This window comes from Pseudopipra pipra, chromosome 1, assembly GCF_036250125.1.
Source record: "Pseudopipra pipra isolate bDixPip1 chromosome 1, bDixPip1.hap1, whole genome shotgun sequence".
Classification (NCBI taxonomy): Eukaryota; Metazoa; Chordata; class Aves; order Passeriformes; family Pipridae; genus Pseudopipra; species Pseudopipra pipra.
The window spans coordinates 149,005,361-149,032,210 of record NC_087549.1 but is presented as its reverse complement, the minus strand read 5'-3'; the positions used below and the strand labels follow the sequence as shown (position 1 = coordinate 149,032,210).

General features: G+C 38.9%; 1 protein-coding gene across 11 annotated transcripts in view; it reads right to left on the bottom strand.

Moving 5' to 3' along the window:
- Window positions 1-26,850, bottom strand: part of KMT2C (lysine methyltransferase 2C) — a 192,889-nt gene that overhangs the window by 90,984 nt on the left and 75,055 nt on the right. For all 11 annotated transcript variants that reach the window (XM_064638459.1, XM_064638481.1, XM_064638474.1 and 8 more), the window contains 3 exons: window positions 25,169-25,375; window positions 21,779-21,918; window positions 20,078-20,187 (listed from right to left, as the gene is read on the bottom strand). In XM_064638459.1, coding sequence (XP_064494529.1) covers window positions 20,078-20,187; window positions 21,779-21,918; window positions 25,169-25,375 — 457 coding nt within the window. The remainder of the gene's footprint in view (window positions 1-20,077; window positions 20,188-21,778; window positions 21,919-25,168; window positions 25,376-26,850) is intronic.

Sequence of the window (26,850 nt, the reverse complement as noted above, 5' to 3'; positions counted from 1 at the left end):
TCAATCACCTTCTCTGTTTTCTGCCTCTGTGAAACAGAGTGGCAGAAACCACACAGAAAATTTCTGGCAAGGTAAAACTTGCACCTCCCTGCTAGAATTGTAGTTGCACCAAACCCAACTGAACAAAAAGGTTAATTCTGCCCGTGGCTTGGGAGCTCAGCTGAACGTCACAAATTGGCTATTGGCTTTCATGGAAACAGATGGCCCAACTGGAAAATTGTGACAAGAGCAATAGCTTATTGTTTACATATTCCTAACCTTCCTACATCTTTAGAAAAAATAATTGAGAAAATATATATTCCAGCTTTAAATTAACCTTCCTGCTGCTCCACACTTCGGAGTATTCCAAAACTCTGTACAAGTCCAAATGGGAAAAAGATGTTTGTAAGATAATGTAAGATTTTATCTAGATAGTAATAAGAATTTTATTTTATTGCCCTCAGAATTATTTTACAGTATTACTGTTCTCAGCAACTGGACAACTAACAACCCTTAGAAGGCAGACATTCAAGAAAGGCTAAAATAAGGACTTTGAATAAATACTTTCTTACAACCCGACTAGTGCAGTAAAGCTAAACGTTAGCATCAGGAATTGCAAAATGTTTCTAAGCAAAATGACAAAAAGTTTTCATTGATTACCAACTTTTCCTTTAAAAAGATCAGCTGACAAAACCTACAAGAATAATAAGAAATTTTAATTTTATAATAGTGTACCCAAAAATACAAGCCACTTGTCCTTGGTTAAACAATTTAATGTATTACCTGGGAGAATAAATTTCAGCCTGTTCAGCTACTGAAAACTGCTGTCAGACAAACCTGTACCTGAGGAGAACTGAACCAACAACCTGTCATTAACAAGACAGCGAAGAAATTTTTGTATAACCAGTGATTAATGAAATATGGTCTCTGCTAGTTCTAATAATCTTCATTGATTACTCCATCATCTAGAAAAAGCTTTATAATATTGCTTGTAGACACTAATCACCATTAGCACCTCTCATGTCAAATACTCTGGTTTAAGTGCCATAAAGCATTAAAGAGCACAATCCAGTAAGATGGCAACATAAAAACAATTACTGGCTTTTCACTGAAATACTGATTAGAAAAGGTACTAAATAGCACACATTTCCAGGAGTACTGGAAATTACCTTCCATCTTTTTAATTTTATATCATTCATGTCACAAATTTGGAAATTATTTCTATATATAACATGCAATTCAAGCAGAGATCAGGATTTTTTTCCCTCAGTCCTTTACACAGTGACTCAACATGTATAATCAAGGTAGAAAGCAAAAGTTCCTTTAAATGTGGAGATTTCAGGCTCTCTGCAAGTCACTGCTTTGTTCTTCCTTCTCACCAGCTGCCTCTCCTTGTCACCTTTATAAAAAAATTACAATAAATAAATGGTGTTGATATCAAGGCATTTAAGAATTGGGAGAAGAAAGCATTCATGTTTTGCATGGGAGTTTTTTGTAATAGTTGTGATAGGTTAATAACTTATAAGAATCAAGTTTGCTAAGGGAGGTAACTATTTTCTATTTGAAACTTGAAATAGGTAAACATGCAAAACTGTAGAGTATAAAAATTCTTCCTCATATAATCTGAAATGTTCCCAAACATTTGGGAACTTTCAGAAGCTCCAAGGAAGGATTTGGGTGCCTTGAAGCTGTGTTCTCATCATCATTACATAAGGTAGTGGAATAACTGCATGCATATGATTTCCTTCACAGACTCTGATGCTTTTTTCACACTTTCATGAGGAAAAAGTTGTGGGTTTTTTTATTCCCCTCCTTGCCTTCTGTAAGATCTAGGATAATGTAAATGTTTTGAGTGAGTCAAAGCTTTTCCACAGCTAACAACCAGCTATTCCCTTCATTCTCATCTAATATCCACCGTGACAGAAGAGCACACACACGAGCCTGTTGTTTAGTTAGACTGTCAACAACAAGAAGGTCAATAATGTTTAATGTAATTTAAACTGTGGTTATTAGGCTTCAGCATCAGCAACTCCAGGACAAACAAGGCAAGAACAGAAATCATCAGCTTTGGTTTGAGGCTGCTTTTTGGCAGGCTCAGAAAACAGACTATTGTGCCAGTTCCATTTGATTCATGCTCGGAAGGTCTTAAGAAGTATGTGTAGACATTTCTTTGTGTTGGCAGAGCTCAGGCTGAGCCACAAATGGTTGGAGGCTTGAGAAAAAATTACTGAGGGAAACATTGCTACATGCTTGTTGTTTAATGATCTTCTTCAGGCATCTGTTACTGGTCACTGAGGAAGATATTGGGATGAAGTCAACTTGCTGTCAAATCCAGCACAGCTCCTATGCTCCTAAATCATATATAAGGATTCTGAAGTGGCTCAAGTATTCTGTAGGTTATGTCTATGCTACTGATCCTCTGTAGCTACAGCCAGGCTGGCATAGGCACATTTGCAAAGCCATTTAAAGTAAAAGGAGAATTTACTGCTCAAACAGCACATTGTGCTTCCATCTGACACAAGGCTTGAGGTGAACACCTAAACTTCAACGTCTATATTTTGTGCCAATATATGAGCCAACTACTTAAACTCCCATTACAATTAATAAAGACTTAGTAATTTTATGGAATTTACTCCATGCCAATTCAGTTGACCAAAGAGTGGGTGTCCACTTTTAGGCTCCGTTGACAATACTGGCCAGATCTCCATTGCCTGCAGCTGGAACTTACACACTCACAGGCAGACATGTCCACAGGGAGGTAAAAATTTAGATGACAGTCTTAAGCTGAAGCCTTCCTAAAATATGTTGACACAAGTTCTCTATTGGTACCACAGCCAAATCCACACCAAAGTTTTTGTCAGTGTGGCACTATCAAAGAAGGAATGTGAATGGGGACTGTTTGAAATGGCCACCTCTTAAATACTTTTGGAACACACAGACAAAACTTTTCAGCCATTTCTGAGAAGAGAAAAGTCATTAAGAAAAACATTTTGCCCATCTTAAAAACAACCTCATTCACAGGACTTCCAATTTGGTAGGAATTTTAGTGTGAGAGATGCAGCTTTTGCCCTTTCCCTACAGATCTATCCAGACGTGACCAAACTCGAGAAAACTAATTTTTTTAGAATAAAACACTTCCAAAAGTTTGTCAGTGAAAAATCACAGAAAAATCTACTCTCATTGATCATGACTGATCCTCTCCAGTTTCTAGCACTGATCAGACGTCATGTAACTTCTAGGAAGATTCCTTCAGTCTGACAAGGATTAGAGGGAGGAAGTCTGTAATAAATACTCTAAGCCTAAGCAAAAAAGTCACTGGAATGGAAAGCAGACATCCTTAAGGCTCCTGATACCAGTGTCACTTAAATCATCTTTAAATCATGGGGAATAGGAGTATCCAGTTCTCAGGCAGAGGGACAAATCTGGAGCAATGAGACAAAAGGGACTCACTGTGTGAATGAGTCTGATGAGACTGGGAGGAGAAACCATGGAGAGAGATGGAAGCTGAGAAGGGGCAGGGATGAAACTTCAAGAGCCAATTAACCAAACCTGGATACTAAAATTGGATAAAGAGCTAAGGGAACTGAAGAGCTAAGACACAGGAAACAATGAAGGGACAGATCTCAAAAGGAACTTAGGGAAAAGGGAATAGAAAGGTTAAGGAGAAAGGATGTAGGAAGAACAAGGAAGAGTGGAAGTGGCTAAAAATATCAGCTTGAACAAAAAGTCAGAAGTCTGAGGCAGCTGAAATTGGATGAAGATTACAAGGAGGAAAAGTAGGCTGTCCTCTGACTCCTAGTGCTGTATCGCTATCACTCAGTCAGCTCAAATAGCAGAGCTCTGTATGTGGCCACAAAGGTTTTAAACCTGCAGTTTGGGAGGTCTGTCTTTTCCTTTTTTTCCCTGTCACAAGGAAATAATACAATCAGACAAATAAAAGGCAACTCAGAGACACGGAGACACAGACAAAGACACACGCACGACTATGTAGGTACACTAAAACACGAGAAGGATTACAGATCACACGTGGATTTAATGCATAAAATAGACCTCTTAAAAGAAGTCTCTGCATTAAATAAACCTGTTACTTCTAAGACTGAGCTTAATTTGTAGAGGGGAAAAAAGGATGTATTGGGAAAAGTTGTGGATGCCTTATGGGAGAAAAAAAAGCACTTAGTTATGGCAACTGAGCAATGACCTGCAAAAGAGTTCTAGTTTCCCTGCTTTCATGAAGCTCCTTTATGATACTGGACAGGGCACTAAGTAAAATTATTCCTAATTTATTTTAGTCTTTAACCTTACTGTTAAAAGCTTGGAGTGTTCTTTCCCCTGTAAAAATTTAGCCTTGATTTCTACATAGATTGTGCACTCACAGCTTCAACAGAGTGAAGGAAGAACCACGATATCAGCACAACTTTTTAAGTAAGTCTGAGTAGTTTTGAAACTATTTCAATTTGTCATCCAAGTCAGCAGATATAAATAAATTCAACTTCTCTTGAGGGAAAATGTAGCCTAAGATGTATAACAAGGCCACATAAATATGCTATTTGGAAAAATTTATAGACAACTTATTCATGTGTTTATTATATAAAAACATCATAGAAAAAAATCATGCGGAAATGAGTAATTCTTCCCTTTCAGCAGTATTTAAGTAGTCTACATACCTACACATTGAACAACAGCAAAAAAATGTAATATTGAAGAGGTTTATACTAAGAGAGCAATGTCCATCCCATGGACTGAACCAGGCACAAACTGTTCTGCATGTGACCACACAATTAAAGATGCATAATCAGGCATATGCACAAAGGACACTAATTGCGTGCAAAGGACAATAACTGTATGCAAAGGACGTTAATTATGTGCAGACAACCTGTCTTCTGACATGTCCCAACTTTGTGTTTCAATTCTATCATCTTAATAATGTGCTCTTTTAACAAAGATTTTGTAGATATATTACCCTAATTTAACAGAAAGTTCACATCAGCCCAAATCACTACATATAGTCAATGATACACCTAATTTACAAGGTAATAGAAGGGATGGGGTGACAAGAAACTCTGGATTATGTACAGACATAAAAAAATACAAGAATTTCCTGCCCTTAATACCTCCCTCATTAGTGAGCACCTCCTTAGTATTCCTTCCCCACTGACTGCAATCAGTACCTTATTGTTCATAATTCCTATTTCCTTGGCTGTTCCTAAATTGCACTCTCCAAATGGCACAGAGTCATCGTAAACAAAATCCTACATCTTCAGTTCACTAATTTCTGTAAATTGAGCTCAAACAAAGCAATTAGATGGCATACTTTGAAACTACCAGCTTGAACATTAATATAATTTCTTTTCTAATAAAAGCTTCACATGTTTTATCTGGCTGGGGCTTTTAGGTTGGTTTTTTTTTTCGATTTGACCAAATTAGTCACTTAAACATATTTCTCCCATTCTTCCTCCCAAAACATTATATAATTATTTTTTCAACTCACTAGCCACCGAAATAAACAAGCCCCTTGACTTTCCATCCTCTTCCATCACTGATATTCCTTGGGCAAGCACTGTGAAGTGCAACATCCTGATCTAGAATTTAAAATCCTGAAATTACTGGTCAAACATTTAAGCAGGTTATTCAACTGTTGTTCTGGGCTTCAGGGAAGGGAGGATAAGAAGGGGCTGTTCAGTTCAGTTTTGCAGCATGCTGCCTCGGTAGCTTGTGAAGAAAAAAGCTGCCAAATTTTGTAATGAATTCCACAGAACATTAAGTCTGATGCTTAGCAGAAGCCATAACTGCTAAGTAAATGATATCCTTTTGATGAATACCCTTATTTGAAAACAACATTGATTCTTCTAACCCTTTAGCAGTGTCCCAAAACAGATGTGCACAACTGCAAATTCTGTTTGCTTTCAGGTTTACGAAGTGTGATGACATTTTTACAATCCTGCATGAGCCCTTTTACCCAGGAGTAAAATAAAGCACAATAATTCTTCACCATCTGTTTGTTAATTTTGCATTCATTTAACTTTGCATTTTAAACTAATAATCATTTTCTTATAATATAGTTTGCTCCATTGGTAGAAATTACAGCTGTTCAATTAAAAAAAGAATGGTTTATAACAGTACACAGTTTTCCTCTAAATAATTCCATTGCTCTTAATTATAAAGATGTTAGTGCCATTGAATGGAAAAGAACTGCCAGGGATTAGTGTTGTGCTTTATATGTCACAGATTCCCTTAGTAAATGTACATATTTACTTCTGTTTCAGCACCAATTCCTACTTGGTCTCTTTTCCATTAAAATTCCTTTTCTCCCCTACAAGATTCCATGTGGTTTTTAACATTGTTATGTGTAACAGGCTTCTGACACTCCTGAAGGACTGAGGCACAAACAATTCGATGAAGTTTCTGTTTCATATGTAGCACAAAGTAAAACCAAGTCCCTCTTCTTCATAATGCTTTTCCTTAATCTCTAATGACAGGACAAGGAGGTTTTGATATTTATATTTCAGCTGGTTACAGCTAAACTAGGTCTAGAGTAATGTCCTAAAAGCTTTTTCTCACCATGTTTACAGTCGGATGGGGAAATCCCGTTCCTTTATCAAAAGTAAAACCGCATTGAAATACCATGAATAATACATCAGAGCTAGTGAAGGGGAAACAATTTGGGTCAACAACAAAAGACATGGGCCTGGAGAAAGAGCAGGAGCCAGCCTGAGGTTCTGAGAGTCCTATTGTGGATTCCCTCTTACGCTCTGGGCAGTGCATTTTCCACACAGACCAGGCTCTGAGTCCACAGTGAGGCCACAAGTCCTAAACACAGACTGTCCCCATGCTAACACAGTGGAAAGTCTACTTCACTGTGGTTCCTGGGCTTAATCATCATCATCATCTACAAATAAACTCCTCAAGAGACACAGGCTGCTCAGCTAATTCATGTGAGCAGTCCAGTAGCATTAGAGAGCTGTTCAGATGGGTAAAACAATCAAGATGATTGCACTGTTTTCTAAAACCAATTTTATCTGATGGCACAGAAATCTCAGCATCAGATGACATCCTAATGCTGTGATAGTGTTACGATAACAGTGCTGTCACAGTACTAGGATGAATATTTTACTTAAAACATCCATAACGCAGGAGATGGTTTACCACAAAATTGATTTATTTCACTTAAAGGAGTTCAGCAAGGACTGAAAAACCCCCTGAACCGGTGCATAAGACTGTAACAGTGCACTCACCTACAGAAATGAACTTCCAGAAGCGCCAAACACAACAAGCTCACATAAAATTAAGAGTGAAAGCACAACAGTACATAACTGTGATGCTCAGCCTCTAGTCCTACCAGAACCTTGAGTATTCTGACCTTTGAGTTTCTCAGAGGAGTGAGCACTGCTGCCAGGTCCAACCTTTATCAGGGGACTTATCCATCACAGTATTTTATATCTGACAGGAAGCAAACATTCTGCAGGTGCCCAAGGCACATTCTGATGTGATGGCTGTGTAATGGTAATAGTCCCCACAACGATTCTCCACCTATTTCAAGTTACTCTCATTAAAAAAACTTGCCTGGTATGACATTTGAAAAACCCGAAACTCTTACTTATTGAATGTATTAAATCCATTTACATTTTGGAAAATGAGCATTTCCCTCACAAAGCCCAAAGAATAACAGTAACAACTGAACGGTCTTCTTGTGTTATTTCTCTAGAAGTTCTCTATTTGCTTTCAAAGGTTTATGATTTGTCAACACATCTCCCTGGAAATACCACACAAATAACACCTCATATTGCTGTAACAACCTGCAGTAACTGAAAGGAAAAAACCTCTCAACATTTGCTTGGATATTTGACAGCAATTTATTTAGATTCACATTCTCTATTCATTCTGCAGATTCTGCCATTCTTCCCAGTTCTTTGCAAGGCAATTTTATACTGAAGTAGAGTGGGGAAAACTTTCTGAGCAGAAGGAAATATTACATTATAAATTAAAAATTGCAAGGGAAAAGGCTTGATATGGAAATATCTGCAGTTTTATATAAAAAATGTGTCTAGATTGCAGACTGAATACATGTATTCTCATTGTATCTAAAGTGATATCATGTCACTGCACTTTAGTGTATCAAGTTGTTTTACCAATGTTAGATGCTTTAGGAAACAAATATTTATTTATTTCCTAGCAGCTCCTTTCCCTCCCTGATGTACTGAAGAGGAAAATGACATCTTTGAAAGAAAACATTAATATCACCAAAGAAAAAGCACACTGGTAAAAAAGCTTATGGGAAGTGCTGATTTGAAAACATGCCACTTCATTAGTTCTTCAAATAATATTACTCAATAGGATTCTTAGTATTAATCATTACCATGATTCATGGAACACCTACACGTTCATTATTGGCAGCAGGCCTACTATTGTCTGCCTACTTTTTATTCCCAGGTCAGATCTGCAGAATGGAGAGGACAACTATATAAATGAAAATAAACAATATTAATTCTTTCACATAAAGAAATGAGTACCAATAGTTCCCTGGATCATTAGGAAAAAATAGCTTTAATGCAAGTAATGTCTGTATTTATCACTGAGCGTGATGCACATGAAGGGCAGTTGGACCACATTTGTGAAGATTCATAAGATGTGTCTCTCATGCCTGATTTGTTCCATGTTATTAAAAAAACACTCAACGACACCTGCATTAATGGCACTACTTCACACTGATGCCTGCAATATTTATGCTCAATCTGCAACTCTGGGACAGGACTTACACTAATGGAAGTCAATAATAAAATCTTCAGGGAGTTCAAAACTATTTTTTGCTAATGGTTTGATTTTGCAAGCTGCTGAGTACACCAATCTCAGAAGTAGTTTTTAGGCTACTGCTTAAAAGCAAACTGATGCCAACAGAGTAATATGAGCACTCCTGAGTTTTAAATTAAAATATGTTTGCATGATTTTTTTTTAAGGATGGGTGAAAACTCCAAATGAAAACCCATAATATAATTTGTGTTAAACAGGAAAAAAACTCAGACTCTTTTGACTGGAATAATCAAAACCACTTTGTAACTCTAATTTCATTAAAGAGTCTGGACTTTAAAGCTCTCATTCAAAAAAAAGCATGTGACCCACATTCATGATAAATTTAAAAGACATGCTTAAATAAAATACTCTTTAAAAGGGAAACTGCTATGAAACCAAGAGTAGAGTCCAACATTAACCAAACAATGCTACAGCTGAGCAAATATACCTACAGCAAGTCCCATGAAGGTATTTTTTCCTTTTATTCCTGTGCTATATATTAAGGAACAAGCTGCTAAGATGCCTTTTAATTTCTATAATGCTCAAAGGATAATGAGGACCTGTCCTTGATGAAAATTAACTAATATTAACTCCAAAAGACTGATTAGTCTTTTTTTTCATAAATACAACCTTCACACAAATGTAAAATTAGACCTTTGAGGACCAACATTAAAAAGCCCAACAGATCGATCCACATTATCTACGGAAAAGACTGAAAATAAAATATTTAAATAAGAAGCAGCCACAAGTGAGGTGGTTGTAAGGCTGGAAAATGAGGGTTGCATTCATATACCTACAAAGGTGAGGAGATTGGTGGTACTGCCACACTTGCTTGTGTAAATTTATATGGACTTACTGCTGACGTGTTTGTTAAAGAGATGGGTGTAGTTTCCTGACTTTTTTCAATATATAGAGAGCTCCAGTCTTCTTATTTGCCAAAAATATTAATGAGATAATACTTTAAATACATTTGCAAATAATTTTATATATATTTGAAATAACACCTTGTCATTTCTGTGTTCCACATATAAAATTTGGGGACATTGCATTGCAATTTTCTCTGGTTTGCAGACACTGAAGGACTACGCCACTGCTGCTGAGCACAGAAAGACAGGAGAAAGGAAAAGCCCAAGTATCCACATTCTCATGTTCTACTACAAAGCCCTGAAATGGGTCAGTCCCACCAGCAAACTGTAACATTAGCCAAGGAAGAAGGTACATTCTTAATTTAAGCCACAGTGCAATTTTCCTGTAGTGAGCTTTCTGTGCTCTTCAGAGATCAGGTTCACCTTGGTTTTAACACATAACTCCCCATAGATTATAAAATCTTGAAAAAAATATTAGTGAACTATTAGGTCATTGCCTTAATGCTAAGAGTAAGAAATACACTGGGGGGGATTTGGAGGAGAAAAAAAAATATAGAGACTTTCTTTGGGTGTATTATGAAAAAAAAAAAAGTGTTTTCCACTCAAGCCATGCAAAAGGAAGAAAAGGTCTTTGTGAAACACACTTCAGCAGTTTGGAACACACACTGAACAATTTCACTTCAGAGCTTTCAGTAAATTATTTCAGTGAATGTTACTGAATAAAGGAAACCTGCACTGGAAATTCCTCCAGGAACATCGGCCTTTCATGTTTCTCAGCTAGGCTTTTCAGCTTTCAGTGCTGGACTATTGCTGCTTCTGTCTCCTTCTGTGCCCCTGGTCCATTTTATCTGCTTCCTACACCTCACAGACTGCCCTCAGCATCCGCAATGCCTGTCGTCTCTTCAGCATCAAAACCCTCCCAGAAACGCCTTTGGAGCAACAATCTCTCTCTTGATTCCAGTACCCACCTATTCAACATCTGGAGATCAAGAAAGGTGCATTTTTCAAAGCATTCAGCTTGAAAAACACCCACAGACTGAAAACTCTAAGGCTGACTCTGCTTTCCTACTTCAGTGGCAAGACAGCTCTCCCAGGGTGAGCTCCCCCAGAACCTCCTCCTGGCACCTGCAGGAGCCACTGCACTGGGAGAGAAAGAGCAATGGATGAGGCTGAAAAATCAAAGATCTCCCTTTAGATGATGCCACACAAACCATCCTGAGGAAAGACACTCTGTGCTGCCTAAGTAATCCAAGTATTTTCCTTCCTTGTTTGCTACCGTATTCCAGAAATGCAGTTATTGCAGGAAAGATCATTTAGGTGGATTCACCTGCCAGAAATCACAGAATCATTTAGGTTGGACCTCTGAGATCATCAAGTCCAACCTTAGACTGATCACCACCTTGTCAAATAGACCAGAGCACCAAGTGCCATGTCCAGTTGCTTCTTGAACACTTCCAGGGATAATGGCATTGTGCTTCTGCTCAGGTCACAAAATTGCAGGGGGAACCGAGCAAAGAAGGAAGAGAAATTTTATTATTGTCTTGGAAAAAAGAGACAACTTATAAAAAGTCCTCCCTTACTCTAAAAAGAAGCTTATTACTTAAACCTAAAATGTATATATTAGCATCCATGCACTGGTCACTGTCCCTCTGCAACACCTGGCAGGGGTTAAGCTCTACAACTTCGTTCTTATGGACCAAGGAAGGAACAAGACACAGTTTCACTCTGATCAGTGAGTTGTAATGTGCACTGACAGCACTACTTGCTATGCAGATAAATTCACAATATTTTTTTTCATATACTTGAAAACAAATAGGTAGGGATACAAACAGATGTTATTTCACAGAAGGCTCAGAACAAAGCACATCAAAAGAACAATTTCAAAAAAAAATTGTTTAAAAATGTACATCTTTCCTTCTGCTGCATCTGAGGAGAAAAATTCTCTTCCAAACTTTGATTCACAAATTAAAGGCTGCCTTCCTCTTGTAAATGCAATCAACATGATGAAGACGATATAAAAATTAGCTATAGCTAAATAGGTCTCACATGAACATGTGATCCTCCTTCTAATCAACAGGTCAGAATCATGATGATAGCAGGTTATCAGGCAAGGAACTACTACAGAGATCGAAAAGTCACATTAAAGTATTTGCACTTGTTAAGAAACAAACTCCCCAAAAAGCACCCAGAAAAAGCTCCAAATCAAACACTTTGCCAATATTTGGCATATTGATACTCTGTATTAGCACATGAAGAGGACAATGTGTTATGTCTCTAAATAAAAGAACATCTTCTGTTCTTGAGACGCTAATTTTAAAAAAGTGCTACATTGGGTATGTGTCATATAGCCTTGAAATAAATATTTCTTCATATTTATAATAAACTTTTCCACTTGTAAAAATTACAAAGACCTTAACACACTGAAGCATAGTATTAGCTTTACTGGAATGTTAACAATAACAGTGTTAAATTATGAGAAAATAACTAAAAAAAAATTGTATTTATTTAAATGAGATTTTGGCTAGGGAAAAAGCCTAATATTTATAAGATTATTCTATAAACAAGTTTTTAATGAAATAGTTTCAATTTAGTTCTGCAGCTTTTTATACCTTTATTTTTTCACTGGCTGGCTGACCTGAAAAGTGACTTAATGATAACAGTGTATCTCACATCAGATAGTGTAAATCTGCAATATCAATCCATCTAACAACTGATGAGGGAAGAAAAATCAGATCAGCTCCTCATTCAGCAAACCTCAATTACACTGACACAAGCAACACTTACAACCACTCCTTCAGTAACATACCCAGACTTACCCCAGTATCAAAGCATCCATGAGCAAGAAACACATCAGAAAGACTAGGAAAATAAATGAAGTTCTTTTTTTCCTTCAATAAATGAAAAACTCAAAATTAAAATAATTTTCAGACTCCTTCATTCATCAAAAGTGCTTAGTCTTTATTTTAGCCACATTTTTCCCACATGCTACTGCCTCTTGCTTTATGACCACACTATTCAGATAGACCACTCTAGTTCAGAGCAATCCTTTAAAACTTTTAAATACACCACTGAAGATCCACATGCAAGTGTGGAGCCTAATTAGATCCCAAGGTATCCATAATTTATGTGCCAAAATAATTACAAAAACATGTTAGAAGCAGAGAAGCGTAAAGTTCTTGATTTGCATTTACTCTGTTTTAACTATTACTTCACTGTCTTAAATACCAGCAGGGATACAGAAAAATGTATTTTATTTTGTTCTAGAAAATGTGATCTATGACACAACTGGGGAAACTGAAAACTGTCTTTTGAAAGCCAAGTCCTAAGCTGTAGTTTTAAAGGTGTTGTGTTTTGATAGGGAACAATACTCTGTATCTGTGGGAAGTGTCATTTACATGTTTCTGTTCCGTGTTTCACCGCAGAAGAAAAAAACAGAATCACAGAGTCAAAAAATGGTTTGGGTTGAGGGGACATCGAAGACCATCCAGCTCCACTCCCCCTGTGACAGGCAGGGACACCTTTCACAAGACCAGGTTGTCCAATGCCCTGTTCAACTTGGCCTTGAACAATTCCAGGGATGAGGCACCCACAACTTCTCAGGAGAAACTGTGCCAGTGTCTCACCATTCTCACAGGGAAGAATTTCTTCCAGTCTAAATCCAAACTAAACCTACCCTCATTCAGTTTGAAGCCATTCCCCCTTGTCCTGTCGTGGAGCTCAGGGCAACCTGGTCTAGGGAAGGTGTCCCTGCCCATGGCAGGGGGGTTGGAATTGATCTTTAATATCCCTTCCAACCCAAATCATTATGTGATTCTATGATCTCAAATGAACTACAATATGACATGGTAAAGCTTATTTTGGCTCAAACAAAAGAATACCTTAAACTAATGAGAATTAAACTGTAGGTCTTACTAAGCAGGCAAATATCTGTCCTCAAACTGCTGGACCTGCAAAAATCTGAACACACATACAGGTCCCATTGCATTTCTTGAACCTGAACAGATTTACCAAAGCTGTACTGACATCATTTAGTACAAAAGTGTACCAGAAGAATTACACACAGTAAACCACAGCCAACTATGATAACTTTAAGATAATGCAGGTGCTTTGCAGAACTTGGAAAATACAGTTATAAAACACTGACATAGCCTTTCTGATGTCATCAACAAGCTGTAAGAACAATCTGATGCATATGCTCCAAGACACAAAGGATCTGGCTTTAGGTGACCAAAATCCAAATCACTCTGGAACAGAGTAATTCACGGAAGATAATTTGCAGTGTTAAACTGTTACCAAACGTGTAGCCTTAGTCACTACGGTCCTTTAAAAACAACACTTGTCTTCAACAGCAGGGAAAAGGTGACAGATCTCTAGAGAAACTCCCAAAATAACAAGAGAGAAATTCATGCAAAACTAAAATAACCCATGGCCCCCACTGCTGAACTGTTACAGTTTGTCTCAAACATGCCAGGAACTGAACGAAAGTACCAACCTAAAGCACATGCAAGTGTCTTCTTGATGAGACATATGTCAGTACTCCTCTAGTCTTTCACTAGCACATTCTGTGCCAGAGTTCTCTAAGAGACAGCCACCCATAAAAAAAGTAGAGACGTTATTTTGGAAGAATACTTCCTGCAGTACTTCCTTCCTCAGTTGCAGGACAAAAGCAACTACAGGAAAAAACCGGCGGTAAGATAAAATCAGAGGCCACACCAAAGAGCAGCCAGGTAGTCACTCCCAAGCTGCAGTGAAGGGAGATGAGGAGAAGCCAAGTGCCTTATGTGAGCTAAAGAACCATAAAAAATTCAAGAGTTGGGAGAGGAACTTCCGAATTCCAGAGCTGCTCATTCGGTTTCACGTTACAAAGCTTGTCCTTGAAAAATAGGCAAATACAGAGGACTTTGCCCAGAAATGGTATAAATGATGATAAATGATATTCTCTTAATATCCCCTGGCTTTAAGAATTAGTAGCTCTTCCCATAAAGAAAAAGGAAGAAGGGAGGTTTTACAGCATCAAGGGATTGCAAATCCTGCACTCTAGAAAAAAAAGACATCACTCCATGCTCTGTTCCTCTAGGTTGAGACATATATGAAGCCAACACCATCCCTACATGTGGGATTCTGTCATCTAAACCATTTCTCACAGTTTTTGTCCACAAAAACTAAAACCAGATGAAAAATTGTTACGGCTAAATGGGCAAACTCCTCCACAGTTTATGGAGTTTACAGTATATTAGGATGTTGTTGTTCACTTTTACACACATGGAACAACAAAAGGAAGTCTCATTTTAGCCAAATTGGTTTTCAACTTGAAGCAGCACAAATAAAACACACACATAACACTAACATGGAAAAGTTTCAACAAGATGAGAAGTGCATTGAGGCTGAGGGGTGAAGATATACAAAATATGGACAAACCCTTTTAGAAGATGTATAAACCTTTTAAATGTTCCCCGACTTTTCCCTCAATTTATTTCTTTCTGGTCTAGCCAGAATCTAGTCTGGAGCAAAGAATTATAAGCAGTGGATGAAAAGGGGTTCGAGTGAGACATTTAATATGCAAGCCTTGTAACAATGTCCCAACTTGGAAGCATCTACTAACAGCCTGATCCTCTGGTGACAGAATTCAAGGGAAGCTGCCTTAAAAAAAAAAAATAATCAAGACTGTGTTAGCATGTGAAAAGGGCTGACAGGAGAGAGGAGTGTCAAAACAGCAGATCACTTTGAGCCTGGAACAAGGCAAGACACTCTTGATTAGCCTCTCTGCAAGGCAACAAGTCCTCCAGTTCTCAGCAGGGACAACATGCCAAACACTGCCTGCAGAAACCCAGCAGGAGCTGCAAACAGCTGCCTTGTAGAGAGAGGAGACACTGCCCTGATTAACTAACTAAAAAAAAAAAGGATGGGTGGGAGAAGACTACAGCGATTTTTCAGCTGTCTGGCTGCAAGAGTCTTGGTCCTGAAGAAACACTTGAGTATTATTGGAAAAGAAACCATAAAAGCTGTGAAGTAGATAAATATGTAAATAGCTATAGAGAATTTCAAAGCAAACAGAAATCCAAATTTTATAAAACAGAAACAGAGTAATAGAGAATTTTGCAATGACTGCTTTAGACTTTTCATTACTACCATGTTTCTCCTATTCAGTCTTTAAGCAGATAGGAACCTCCTTCTTGGTTTCCATCAACACTGTTTTCTTTGCCTTTGGTGTCCTTGACAAACCCTCCCAGATTTGGAAACTGCTTTCTACATCTTATCAGAAAAGAAAGCTGGCTGGGAAAGTTACCATTGCATTCCTTTCTTGTGCACAGTTTGTTCAAAAGTAGTTCAAACACAATAGCTACTTCCTTAAACTCACTCTTGGAATTGAGCTACTTACATATTGGGGGAAAAAAAGCAGCTCACCTTATTTGGGACTCTGTAGCATACAGAGGAGTTATGGCTAGACAGTGTAAGGCAGACAAGTAGTAAGCTTTAGAGAAACAGCAACCTACTCAGTATACGTAAAATAAACATGAAAATTACAAAGCAGTATTTAAAAGATACCTGAAAATATTTCAGAAACCACTCTTGTTAAAGTTGAGCAGATGCAAGCCTTAAAGACCTCTACATTTAAAATGGTAATGCCAGTAAGTTCACATTTCCAAATATAAAAAAGCAGCATGGTTAAAAAAGCATAAGACTGAAGTCAGAAATACAAGAGAAAGCTGAAAACTCTGCTCGTCCACATTTATTTTTTTTCCAGAAAAATCTGATTTCTGTTCAATCAGTTTCCTTTACTTAGTTTATCTTACTAAGTCTCCATTTCATATCATCTTTGCATCTTATCCCAAATATTTCCAGAAACACCTTATCAACAAAAGTCTATCTTCATAAAGCTAACAACGTGACAGCTTTATTAACTGTGATGATCTTTATATATTGAGCAAAACATTTATGAATTATAAGAAAATTCAGTTAAGTTTTGGATCAAACAAATCACTGGAGCTTTTCTCTTCCCTATTTATATTTTGAAGAGTTCTTTTCTTCCAAAACTTGAAACAAAATTACTCCAAAACCCCATGAAACCCCATGAAAGTAGTGGGGGAAGGAACTGCCATTTCTGGGTGTTGAGGCTCTTTACTTTACATACTGTACAAGTTCCATGGATAATTAGGTGAATTATTAAGAGAGAAAAGCACTGGCACTATGCTTGTCACTGGGATCACCAGTTCTTCCTTATGACCCTTTAAACTTGGAACTGAGTTCTGGGAAAATCCATGACTGCCCTGCTGAGATAAGCAGGACAAGCAGTGAGATGAACTGAGGCACCTACACCACCCGTGAGGGCAGAGCACAGCTACTACCACAAACCTGACTGCATATTCCAGCTTTTCTTTGTCTGTTGCCATAAACCAACACGACACACAGGACTTCAAACACCTCACACCTACAGAGTATGTGCACTCATGAATAGTAAAGAACAGCAAACCCAAGACTTTGAAAGAAAGTCAAAGAACCCGCCTCTGTCTAGACACAAATACATGAAATGAGCTGGTCAGATGTCTTTGCCAGGCCTTCAAAATGAGTGAATCAAAAGAAAGAACTGAAGAAGAAAGATATGCTAAGCAGGGTATTTTGTGAGACATCCACAGATACTGAGATCTCCACAGTGTTGTACTTCAGTAAACAAGGGCCAGGAAGAAAACCCAAATGAATTAACATACATACTTTGGAACAGGTCAATGAAACATGTCCACACAAGCTTTACTAATGCAGTCACAAGTTCAGTGAAGCCAAATGGACATCTCAACTGGTAAACAGAGTAATAAGAAACACTGTCATATCCAGTTAAAACAGATTTGCAAACAATAGGCAGCCTAACTAATGAGAAACATGAATGTAGCTTACAAATTAAAGAGACCTTTAAGGTAAGAACAGCCCCAAAAAATGCTTGCTCTCTGCAAATCAAAATGCCTAAACCAACGCACTGTACTATCAAAAGTTTGTAACACTTCAAAAATTCATTTTTACATGAACAGAAGGAAAAGAAAATGTACTTTCCCAGCTAAGGAAAGATGTCAATGCTGCAGACCACATCATAAACCAGTCCCTCATGCCAGAAGGACTTCCAAGAAGACAGAAATCCCCAACTAAGCAAACAACAACAAAACCCAAAGCAAATTTGGTGGCAAATAGAGGAAATAGCATACAGCTTGGTTTTATTTAAATTATTTTTCTGGGTGCCCTGAGCACATACTTGCATCTGCACTGCCAGCAGTATTCAGAACATCTAAACAGAACTTTTCTTTTAAAATGCAGTAACATCACACTAGAAAGAAGCCCAAATGCAAAGATGTTGTAAACACAAAAACATACATTAAATTTATTATTACACCTTTCATTCAAAGTTTTTTAAAAATCTCTCACACAAAGAAAATATCTTCCCTTGAGCTTTTCTACTATCACATAGGATAACCAGCACCTTATACTTTTTTCTGCCTTCTTTATCTTAGAGACAAGTTAAAAAGTAATGGAAAAATTATTACCAAGCACTACAGCCTGGACACAAGCAAACAGAGAATTACTTGAGTTCCAAACCAATTCTACACAAACTCTTTGAGCAACCCCTATATATCTGCTCTGTGGTCAGGAACAGCGAACTACAGAAGAGTTTATTCCTTATTTTTTGGAAAAAAAAATAAAAAGCAAACGATTCCCTGGTGTGACCATGGGATAACGAAATCCCATTCCATCCAGCTATTCCTCACAGTTGTGCCTTTACTCTGCTCTCCCTGGGGACATCACAAGAAGGATAAAAGAGAATAACCAAATCGGTCTCATTCTTCACTAGCTGACTGCTGTATCACACAAAGGAAGTTTCTCAATGGTTCCAGCAAAGGTTGAAGAGAAAATATGCAGAATAGCAGCTGATTTGAAGTTCTCTGCTCTCTCTGCATTGCACTGAAACCTGTGCAACAGGGGTACCTAAAAATTACTTGCAGAATTTGAAAAGCTCGGTAGCGAAGCTACAGCACAGCACGTGAAAGGACAGGGACAAAATGGAAACTGCAACACCAGAGGGATGTGTCATTCTTCAAAAACTCTTAGTTAAATACATCCATTAAAAACATCTCTGCAAAACTTAAAAGCTACTGATGACATAACAATGAGGCACCTTCACCCCGGGGCACGGGGGGGGAGGAAGGTACCGCACAGACAGAAATGAAACTGAAATAACGAAAACACGACGAAATTCAACAGAGCAAAGCACAGACCTGAACACCTCAAACAGGACTTCTGTTAGAAACCAGAATATTACCATGAAAATGACTGTTGATGGAAATGAGCTGATCACAAAATGACTCCAAGCCACCGTCATTAGCCAAAAAACAAGGGGACAAGGACTTTTCAGGGGTGAGATAAAAGAATAAGTATTCAATTTTGGATGTTCTTTCAATTCTTATTGTAGTCTTTTACATATAGACACACAGATACAAATATTTTAACATTTGCGAGCTCATCTGGAGCTTAATATTGTCAGGTTCATTCATTCTGAATAGTCTTTTATTTTGAAAGCAGAAACACAGAAATCAATTAAATTATTCAAAACAAAGCATTAATTCAGTATGAGAAGAATTAGAAGGTTCAAGGAAAGCTGAATCTATGTATCTAACACTGATTTAAAGCAGCTTTTTAGCCCACACAATGGAGAATATCTATTAGTATCTTCTGCAGAATTTTTTTGTCCTAATATAATGCATGAAAAATAAGAATACTCAAGTAAAAAAAGGTCTAAACATGATCATGGGAAAAACAGTAAAAATGACATAGATCTGTTGATAGCATGGCTGACTTAACATAAAAATAAAATCATTAAAAACCCCATCATATGTGATTAAATATGACAAAAAAAATATGGCTACATGTGGTAAAAACGTCTTCAACATTTCAAAATACCATCAGAATGGGACACCAGAAGGAGTCCACCCTTTTCAAAGGTACCTACTTATCCAAAGACATCACCATTTCAAATTAAAAGATTAAATATTTACATAGGTATTTCTATCAGTATTTAAAGTACCTATTTAACATTTTGTGGAAGAAACTAACCTATATTTCTATACTAACCTGCTTTTTTGAAACTGGTATGAAAGTAATCGAGAAATTTATTACATTTCAGTCACATATTTAATACGAATTGGCAACACAAATATTTCCTCTGCCTAGCAGAGTATTTCCTAATTTGAACTCTATTTTGATTTTGTCTCTAATTTGTTTTTGGTCAGTCTGGTACTTCTTACACTCTACTTACCTCAAAACTAATTAACAACATATTCCGTGCAACTCCCTAAGCCTTTTTAATAAATTGCAACGGTAGATTTTATCACAAAGACCTGCACGAAGAAACCTTATTACAAATGTGTATTTTTTTTTACAGACTCGAGCATTCAAGTGCTTTTACTCACTTCTGTGCTCCCTGAGACAACAGCTTTGTCCACGTTCACCGATAGCTGCTCTTCAGTCTGGCAGACTCCCAATGACCACTCCGCACAGCGGTGATGAGCCCAGCAGTGACCTAATGCAGCAGGGAAGAGAAAGAGCTTGGGTTGTACTTCCTCTAAGCATGGAACTCAGTCCCAGCAGTAAACACTCACCAGATAGAGCAGATAGTCTCTTCCTCCTTTTTTCCTGTTGCGACATTCAGTGCCTACGTTATCACACGCTGAATATATTGCAGTTACTATCAGACACTAAATATTCTGCTGTTTGCTTTTATACATAACACACCTGTATATCTGTTTCTAATTTTCTAAATTTCATATAACCACAGCACTGGGCCGTGTGGGCCGTGACTTTACAATTCTACATTCAATGCTTGTGTGACACACACACAGAGTTACATTTGATCTTATATTTCACCGTAGATAACATTTGCCTATGTTTGTACTCTTAACTTAGGACTCCCAAGGACTGGGTACAGATCTGTATGTTCATGTAGAACATGCTCATGTGATGCTTTAGAATTCTTGCACGAAACGTTTAAAAGCTCAAAATACAGCATGAACAGAAGCACCATATAAATGACTGAGAAACCTGTGTCAATATAACAAATGTTATAGAGATAAAACTAGAAATGTTTACCTACACAACAGAAAAATTTAGAACTCACAGAATTCAACAGGTATCTCTTAAAAGAAGTTCCTAATTTAATTCTGGGATGCACAGTGTAAATGATGCATACTTCCAGAGGAACTCTGTGACAGCTTTATAAAGGATTAATAATGATGCTTTACATTAGCTATTGAAATTATGTGTTTGGTCAACTTAAGCATTCAAACCACAACAACAACAACAGCAAAATCCCAAAAATCTCTGTACAGGCTTGGGAAGAGTCAACTACAAATAAGAGCAACTTTAAAAATGTAGATTGATAACCCTCCCATCCACCCACACACACTATGGTGTAACTATTTAAACAAAACCATTCTTTTTTTTTTCTTTTAATTAGACTTTGAAATAAGTTTTCACACTCACAAAAGAATGACATTTATATCATCACACAAATATCTTTACATCTTTTGAGGCCAAATATGTGAGTGGACTACTGGCATCAAAACATTTGGACATAGCAGGTTTCTGAGAAAGTAACTCATAACTGAGTTAATAGAAAAGTTCCATTAAAATGAAAGAGCAGATGACAAACCAGAGATTTTTCTGACAGGAAACCTGCAGATTCTGGAAACACACAAGTGTTTTATACTGCTATTGCTCTAGCAAGGCTGCTCTTTTAAATCTACTGTTTCCAGCAGGAGATTAGGTAAAGTAAGGATTAAGACTTTTGAGAATCATATAAAGCTGTGCCTCATTGCTTTTTCCTTTTCTACCCAAAACAGAATTGTGCTACTGAAGGTATTACTACCTGAACACCAGTTCAGGAGTAGATTACAAATATTTCCCCAGACAAAGCTGAGGATTCTGTCCAGTACTTGGAGAGGAGTCTATACAAAAACACCACCTGACATGGGAAAAAGCTACCAAAGCACCATCAAACACTTGACAAACACAGAGCACAGAAAATCAACAGCTGTAAAACTTCACTCACTGTCATTAAAGCTACTATACTACTACTGGAGAGGGAAAGAAAGCAGGATAACAACAGATCTTACCTGTTGGCTCAAATAAGGCTTGAACATCAATGTCATCTGGTAAGCCAACTAAACTGAGTTCATCCCAGACTTTGACAACCTGATCGTCAGAAGCAGTTTGGGTGCTTACACTTGTACATGACGCTATACTCGATCGAGATCTGTATCAGGGAGCAGAAAAACACACTTAGAAGTGACCACATTCTTTGTTCAATTAGCCAGATACTTGCAAATGATCCAAAAGTCAGGGCAAGAGAGTAAAAATTTTTCCCAACATGATAAAATATAAGTCAACATGTACTAAAGTCTTTCTTCCTCAGACTTTAGCCAAACATTTTCCTCATTAAGAGTTTTCAGTTAAAACTGTTATTCAGTAAACAAGCCTGCACTCTTCCAATTCTTCAGGACACATGTCCTTCTTTTTTAATTCTGCTCAGTATTAAACCTTGCCCAACCCTCAGAATGGACACATAGGTAACAGCAATCAGTCTGTGTTACTCTGGGGAGGAAGGGGTGCAGAAGGAAGAAAAGAGTGGTGCAAGTGGCAACCACAGGCTGCAGCTTTCATAAGCCCTTCTCCCTGCAATAGCTGGCCCAGGGTACAGCACTGACAGTATCTCAAAGGAGACTGACAGAGGTGAGGGGCCTATAGAAAATACAGCAACTACAGGGGGAAAGTAGAAAAGAGACCAGGACTCACAAAGCTGTTTGGAAATAAACATCTTTATACAATGCCATCAAGATGTTAAAAAAAGGGGGGCAGAGAGCAGAATTAAAAAATGTAGTGATATAAAGACTACTATATTGTGCTGACATGGAAGGGTCGACTTTACAACCTTATTAATTTCTTCCCCAAATTCTAATCTCAACAGAAAACAATTTATACAACTCAAATTACCCCATTAAAAAACAAACAAACAAAACCAAACCAGAAGTGGTTAACTCCACCCTTATTTGCTGCAGGCCAAAAGCTATCTTAGACATCTAAGGATGTGCATTAGGCTTACTGATAAGAGACCTGATCACTGATGCTTCAACAATCAGTAGGAAAGGTGGTGCTGCATTTTCTATTAACGTTCTTTGAACTTCCCTACTCTTCCTATTAATAACTCAAGTGTATGCTTTTGCCAATAGATACAGTAAGCACTGGAATAACTGTGATAACTTTGCCTTCCTGAAACCATGCATGCCTTACTTCACTAATTACATTCATAAACACATGAAAAAAACCTTTAGTTTATGGGGAAAAGAGTAACAACCTCTCTTGCACCACCCAAGAAACCGTAAAAGTTTTCCACTCTTACATGGTATCTTCATGACCTGCATCATGACAAAAGCTGAACATCAAAAAAACCCACTCCAAAACCTATTAATTCTGACACTATCAACATTAAGACTCTCCTTAACAAAGCATTACATTAACCCACTGTGTTTGACAAAGCTGGTTCCTGAACACTGCTCATGTCCAGTGGAATCACAGAATGGTTTGGGTTGGAAAGGATCCAGTTTTCCAACCCTCCACCTTCCACTAGACCAGGTTGCTCAGAGCCTCGTCCAACCTGGCCTTGAACACTTCCAGGGATGGGGCACCCACAGCTTCTCTGGGCAACCTGTTCTTGTGCCTCATCACCCTCATAGTGGAGCCTCCTCCGACATTAAACTGCTACTCACAACACCGGAGTTTAAAGAGTCTTTAAGAAAAACTACATCCCAACCAACAAGGCATTTTTCTGGGTAAAAAGCTTTCTCACAAGATCGAACCCATCCATTTACAGAACATCCCAATTTACTCTGCTATCTCACCCTGAACACAATCACTTTCCAGCCCAGCCTAATCTTTTGTAGGTAGCTTTTTTTGTAAATTGCATTTCATATACTTGCAGAATACAGTAACTGCCTGAGGGGAGCAGGTTCCCTCTATTAGCTTTAAGAAAACCCATTTTTCTACATCGGCATTACACAACGTGCACTTTTACCCCCCTGACATGATGACACAAACGCACACCATGCACCTGAGAAACATCAGCGAGCGCGGAACACCCCGGACAGCCCCTCTGGCAGCCAGCGGTGCCCGGGTGCTGAGCGCTGGCACTGAGGTTGAGTTTGGCAGAGCCGCCGCCTCTCTCATTGTTTCCCTCCCCCGGCCGGGCCCGCGCCCGCAGCCAACCCCCGGACCCCGTGCGGACCTCCCGCAGCTCGGCATCCCCGCCCCGCATCACCGCATCCCACCACTGCTCCGCCCACGGCCCCGCATCACGGCTCCGCATCCCCGCCCCGCCCTCAACCCCGCATCACCGTACAGCATCGCCGCACTCAACCCCGCACCGCCCGCGGCTCCGCATCACCGCCCCACATCCACCGCTCGGCATCACCGCACAGCCCTCAGCCCTGCACTGCCCCGCACAGCCTCACTGCCCTCAGCCCCGCATCACCCGCCGCCTCGCCTCATCACCGCAACGCCCTCAACCCGCACCCACAGCCCATTCCCACAGCCCATTCCCAGCCTCTGGCACAGATCGCCTGCAGCCCCACATCACCTCACCGCCCTCAGTCCCGTACTGCCCGGGGCCCTGCATCACCGCACTGCCCTCAGCCCCGCACGGCCCACAGCTGCTGCCGCCATCCCACGTTCACCAGCAGCCACTGCACGAACTGCCCCTGCCCACGAACACCACACAAGCCAAAGGCCACGGTGACTGACGGGACCCCCGCGTGTGAACAGAGGTGCGAGCGCGGCTCTGATGGGTCACATCCAAACGCCATCGCAGGACACACCGTGCATTGCACAAACCCTAGTTTTGGAGCTGGGGACGCCCCCAACATCCCTCAGAGAGGCCTCAGGCGATGCCCCTGTGATGGCCAAACGCATCCTGCTGGGAGAGCTGCCAGCAAACCCCACTCCTGGAGGGCAAGAAGCACTGCTGTGTGCCTACAACAGCATCCACACCAGTGCCAGAGCCAGCTCTGGAGGGCAAGGGGGAAAGCGCTGACCAGATGGGCAAAGGCTTCTCATTACTCCAGTCCACACAACACATGAAGTGTCAAAAGTCCATCGTCTTCTACCCTCACATATACTTTTACTTCCACCTCACAAGCAGATCTGTGCTTTGCAGCAACTATGTCTCTTTTCTGCGTTCTTCCAAACTGAAGATTCTCACTCGGGGGAAGAAACCAACCCGTTTTTAAAAAGCAGAAGAGCTATTGCTATGCTGCTCGCGTGGTGGTTTTTCTGGGGTTCTGCTTTTGGTTAGGTTTTTGTACGTGTTGCTTTTTCCTTCAAAAAATTTGTTAATAACCCACATTTTCACAAATACAAGTTATTTGCTTCTTGGAAATACAGGATCAGTAAAGATGCTTCCTGGACTTCATGCAAAACAAAACCAGTGAATGTTTATTGTACAATGGACTTACTTCTTCTGTCCTCTCTGTTTGCGCGGCACTGAGTTCTGCCTTGGAGTTCTCTCACAAGCTCCATCGGTGCTGTCGCTGGCTTCACTCTTATTTAAAGGCTGGTTTTTCCATGGAATAACATACCCAGGAGTTGGACTGAATTGTTTTAAGTCTCCTTGTCCTAATGAGCTCCGTTCTCCACAGTAACAAAAGGCGCAGAGTTGTTCGCTGTAAAAGGAAAGATCGTTACTTCTTTTTTTGGGGAAAACCACCAGAGGATACACCACCAAAGAGTAATTTTCACTCCAATATAACCCTTTAAAACAAAACAATAAAAGCTCCAAAGTGCTGTCAGAATTCAATATTTAGAAATGCTATTTCCAGCTAATTTACATTAAAGAACTTTTTTTTTGTTCACAAAACTGTATGATTAACAAAACAACCAAAAAAATCCCCACTTATTCAAATGGTTAAAATAATTTCAAAAATTCTGTCTCTCTAAACACATGCTTGCTAAAAAGTACCAGAACATTACAGGACATACAGAATATTACTACACATACACCGTGCTGTAAGCACATACAGGTTACAGTGTGCAAATACCAAAAGGTATTTCATAAAACATGGAGAAGAAAATGGAATAATGAGAAAATCACAGCAATAGCTACAGTCATACATACCAGGGCATAAAACATACAAAAATCCAAACATCTTCGTTTACTTTAATATTTAAAAACAAAATTATGTCTAGAAGTTTTACTAGAGGAATTTTATATTTACAGAACTGTGACCGCTGCAATGCCGTGTGCCATTTGCAATTATGTTTTAACATGCATAACATAGCGACAGGATTGAAATGACAGCTCTGACAGCACTCCTTGTGTCACATCATATGGAAGCTACTGAAAAATATTTCTATAATAAACAGACCCACAAACTTAAAATGTGAACTTCTGCAAGCAATGCAGTTTGCATTAAAGGAAGGCCATTTAACACATTTTTTTTTTAATGCTTAAATGAGCAATTCTGTTTTCTTCGTATTTATGCCCCAAAGACCGCAAAAAGATGCCTCAGGGAATCAGGCACTTGGATAGAGGCTTGGTAATGCCTGGATTCCATTTAAATAGATTTCAGTGCATCTCCAAGGTGGCACATTTGGATTTGGGACACTCTGTGCTGCGTGAGTGAGAGGAGGGAAGTAAAGTGGGAGGAAGAGAAAACCTTAAGGCTGAACTCCTGTATAATATTTACTAAATTCTAGGGGGAAAAATAAAGAGTGCTTTTCAGCCTGGAGAGACAGGAACAGCAACAGAAAAAGGTGAAAGTGGAAAAGGAAAGAAAAAGATCAGAACAGAAACCCCTGAGAATCCAGCAAAAGCCCCTGAGATTTGGTTTAACATAATCTGAGATGGATCTTTTTGCTCTCCCCATAGGCAACACTAGGAAAAAAAAAAAAGAAGAAAGAAAATAAAGAAAATACAAGTGGGTATGTAAATGCCTTTGAACTGCTCTTCTATTACAGTCAGATGCTAAGGAAGGAAGCAGCATATTGCAAGCCCAAAATGAAGCCCAGAATGAAGCCAAATACTTTTACTAGTGGTCTATAGGTAGGATTGCACTTTCCCTGATGCAGATGGACCTTTGGGGACATGCAGGTTGGTGGGCAGGTAAAACAAGTCTCATTCATGGTACCCAAATCATAC